General features: G+C 40.0%; 1 protein-coding gene across 7 annotated transcripts in view; it reads left to right on the plus strand.

The window, feature by feature from the left end:
• Positions 1–3,152: 3,152 nt before the first annotated feature.
• The window catches only part of MBNL2 (muscleblind-like splicing regulator 2), a 112,571-nt gene continuing 111,362 nt past the window's right edge, over positions 3,153–4,361 (plus strand). For all 7 annotated transcript variants that reach the window (XM_014531214.1, XM_014531216.1, XM_014531219.1 and 4 more), the window contains exon 1: positions 3,153–3,926. In XM_014531214.1, the coding sequence (XP_014386700.1) occupies positions 3,753–3,926 (174 nt within the window). In that variant the 5' untranslated portion in view covers positions 3,153–3,752. The remainder of the gene's footprint in view (positions 3,927–4,361) is intronic.

Below are 4,361 nucleotides of genomic sequence, written 5' to 3' on the forward strand. Positions count from 1 at the left end.
AACAGAGAACAATCTGGGAGAAAGAGTGGATTGACGGGAGATTAGGATAGCAATATATTTAGGTGCAATATGACGTTCCTCCCTTTCCTTCTGGAACATCTTTGACATACACAGGACTCTGGCCATCAGAAAGCTTGGCTCCTCTGCTTTTAAAAGCAAATTCATCTTGATTGAGTCTGGCCATCTAAATTCTGGTTGGACTTTCCTAGTAAGTAGAAATGGTCAACTGTCTCCCAGAAAAAAAAAATTGTCTTGTTATCTAAGAAAAAGTGTACTCCATTCATGGGACTGGGTTGAGGGCATTGTTCCTGTTTTAAGAGTACCTGAGTATGCCAGGCCGGTGTGGCTGAATACTCAAGTGGATTGAGCATCATCCCCAGTTCAATTCCTGGTCAGAGCACATGCCTGGGTTGCAGGCTCTATCCCCAGTGGGGGCATGTGGGAGACAGCCGATAGATGTTTCTCTCTCATCGATGTTTCTCTCTCTCTCTCTCTCTCTCTCTCTCTCTCTCTCTCTCTCTCTCTCCCTTTTCCTCTCTCTCTCTAAAATCAGTTTTAAAAAAACATACTAAAAATTAACGAAATACTTTGAGTAATTATTTGTTCGCCATCGCTGCATGAATACATGTTTGCCTGTTTCTTTTCCTACAAGGGAAGCCTTGGCAGAGACTATGCTGCTGCCTTTGAGAATGAGCGTTCCTGTGTCTTTGTTGTCCTGTAACTCCATTGGACCTTGGTCCATAGGAAAATCAGTTTTAAAAAAACATACTAAAAATTAACGAAATACTTTGAGTAATTATTTGTTCGCCATCGCTGCATGAATACATGTTTGCCTGTTTCTTTTCCTACAAGGGAAGCCTTGGCAGAGACTATGCTGCTGCCTTTGAGAATGAGCGTTCCTGTGTCTTTGTTGTCCTGTAACTCCATTGGACCTTGGTCCATAGGATTCATGGACTCCATAAATATTTCGAAAATATAAATTAGAGGTGTCCAAGCCATCATTTTACATTTCCTTATTATTAGTGCCTCAGCTCCACTGAATACACACACAGAGAGGGTTCCTTTTCCCTTGCTCCCCTCATCCTTTGTTCTCCAAGGGGGTAAGAGGTGGGGGTTGAGGTAATGAGGGTGCAGGTCCAGGCTGGTCTGTGAAACCTGACCCAGAGTAAATTTGGTTATTAAACTCATCTTCTTAAATGCCCTAAGTTAAGCTATTTGATGTTAGCTGCTGGGAACACAATGCTGCCAATCAGACAAGCAGGAGCCTGCCTGTCCTCTCAAATATTTTACAATTAGAGTGAGGTATGTCTCATAGCTTTCAAGGTTGCCAATTTCCTTAAATGCACATCCAATTAAAACTCATTCAAACACTTCTACTAATAAGTAAAAGAAGTCTTGGGATGAAGTAGCCCTTTCCACTCATCCCAAGAGATGTCCTGCTAAATAAATGTTCCCATGATCAGATACGTTTGAGAGACACCATTGCTTCTCTTCCCTATTAGAGATTCATTCAAGGCCAGGAGAATAAAAGCCCTATTGCATGGAAGCCTGTTCAGGTTGGTTTACCTGGAGTTAACTAAACTTAACTGATTGTGGGGCCTACTTTTTTAGGGAGCACTTACAAACCACTTACGGATTATTGTTCTCTGAACTTATTTGGAACATGCTGATTTTAAATATTATGCTTCTAGTCTCCATTAAGTTTTTAGTTGTACAATTTTTGGAAGAACATCAAGGCTAGGCAAGTATTTAAGGTTGCTTGTGACATATACAATTTGTGAAAATGATCAACTTCTGATATTTAGCCCTTTATTCATACTTGACCCCAATAATGTTAAAGTGTCAATGTTTTAATAATTTCACAATCCTTGAAACTAGTAAAAGAAATGAACTAGGCTGATTTTAGAAATCGGAATTTGCTAATTATATTTCTGTTGAAGATGTTTAATTCCAGCATTCCATAGAACAGAGCCATTTTTATTTTTATTTTTTAATAATTCGTTATTGTTGAAAGTATTACATATATCCCCTAGTTTCCCCCATTGATCCCTTTGAGCCCACCCCACCCCCACCCCCACCCAGGCCTTTAGAACCCTATTGTCTGTGTCTATGGGTTATGCATATATGCATACAAGGTCTTTGATTGAGTACCTCCCACCCACCCACTCTCCCTCGGAGATTCCGCACTAACAGGGCCATTTTAGATTTCGAGTCCACTGAAGTCTAAACTGAGTTAACCTGAAACTAACTTGCATGCCTTCAGTCAGTGAGTCAATCAGCACTTAAATCATCAATAATTACTTTAAAAAAATAATATTTTTATTGATTTCAGAGAGGAAGGGAGAGGGAGAAATAGAAACATCAATGATGAGAGAGAATCGTTGATCAGCTGCCTCCTGCACGCCCCACACTGGGGATCAAGCCTGCAACCCAAGCATGTGCCCTGACCAGGAATCCAACCATGACCTCCTGGTTCGTAGGTCGATGCTCACCACTGAGCATGCTGGCCAGTCATCAAAATAAATATTTTTTGAGGACCTAGTAGCCATGAACTAAGGCTCTAGGATACAGAATTGAAAACTACAAACACTCCTTATTCTCAAATGCTCTTAGCACAGAGTGGGATACTAACCTTAAGGAAGTAATAACAGTAGACAGAAAAGCATAAGAGCTATGAGAATAAATATCAGGAAACTTCTACCTATTCAGCTCTAAGTTCAAATCTCCATAAACTAGAAAGGATATAAAGGAGGGGCCCACATTTCATCCAAAAATGACAATATCCATATTCTATAAGGAGAGACACATCCCAGATAGTTGTTTGTAACATTTTCAATAATAAAATCAATGGCCCAAATGTGAAATTAATTGGAAGCCACAATTCTATTGCACTGTTTTAGCGATTAAGCCCATTAGATCGAATTGTTTCTGAATGCCTCATTATTGTGTCTGCCACACTCGTCTCTTCGAGTCACTCCTAACTTTTGGACTGCTGCCTGGATCGTCTCTGCAATACGGTTGCAGTTGAGTATAAGCTCAAAGCGCTCAGTTGCATTTTTTGCAAATTCTAGATAAGAGCTAAAGAGTTTGTTCAAGTGTCGATTCCCTCGAGTTTGGGTGACAGTTGATATTTTATTGGTGTTTTTCAGGTCCATGATTTAAAAGTGCCTGTGGGAAGTCACTTTGGCTGGAAACTGCAGCCAGGGAGCTCCTGTGTTTTCAAGTCTTGTTTTCCTGTCCAATACACGTTACGTCGACCTTACAAGTGGATGAAGATACCTCAGTTGTCTGACTTTACCGACTACTTGTTTTCCGAGTTTATAAAGGTGGGAGGAAACAGAAATCCTGCTAAGAGCTGAACATCTAAGTGGCTTCTTCTCCAGCACCACCGATAGCTGTGAGCTTCGAACTGGATATATTCTCCCAAGGAGTGCTGTGATATTGAAGTTCCTCATTAAAAACAGTGTGTCTGCAACACAATCAGGAGACTGGGACACTGACAGCCAGAGATGACACCTAGCATGCTTTTGTTTCGGCCTGCAGTCTTCAGGTGGGGCACATTGATTGATGAGTGACTGCTTGCCAATACGTTCTCTTCTCACTCTGTTCCTTGGATTGGACTTCATTAAGCAATTTATCACTTAACCTTCAGGCTTACATGTGGGGTTTTTCACAATAGTTTTGCATCATTGGAACTTGGGTTGATTTAATCACTTAACAGAAAGGAACAGAATCCAAATTACTTGATTGCCATGGCTTTGAATGTTGCCCCAGTCAGAGACACTAAATGGCTGACGTTAGAAGTCTGCAGACAGTTCCAGCGAGGAACCTGCTCACGCTCCGACGAGGAGTGCAAATTTGCTCACCCCCCCAAAAGTTGCCAGGTTGAAAATGGAAGAGTAATCGCCTGCTTTGATTCCCTAAAGGTAAGACAGTGCGTTGAATGTCATAGCAACGCCACATTGAACTTTCAAATGAAACGTTTTTCATTGTACTTTTACAGAAGTTGAACAATTGTTTTTAGATTCTGTTTTCTTATTTGTGGTAACTATTGGGAGATTTTCATTCATTTTTTTCATATCAGGCATATATAAATTTTTTACAGATCCATGTTTAATTTAAAAATACATGATGCTATGTTTTTGGTATGGCATGACATTCATGTACCCGAGTTTTAAATCAGTCTGGCTTGTGACAACTAAAGATAAATATTTTATTAATGTTTGATCTTCTGGAGGTTATATACAGGTGAAGAAATTGAATGTGTCACTTATGTGTGCTAGTTATCTGATTCACCTCTTGAAGAATTTTCTACTTCTGTGGCTTTCTTTTTTTTTTATTGATTAAGGTATTACATATGT

This window comes from Myotis brandtii, unplaced genomic scaffold (genome assembly GCF_000412655.1).
Source record: "Myotis brandtii unplaced genomic scaffold, ASM41265v1 scaffold796, whole genome shotgun sequence".
NCBI classification, from domain to species: Eukaryota; Metazoa; Chordata; class Mammalia; order Chiroptera; family Vespertilionidae; genus Myotis; species Myotis brandtii.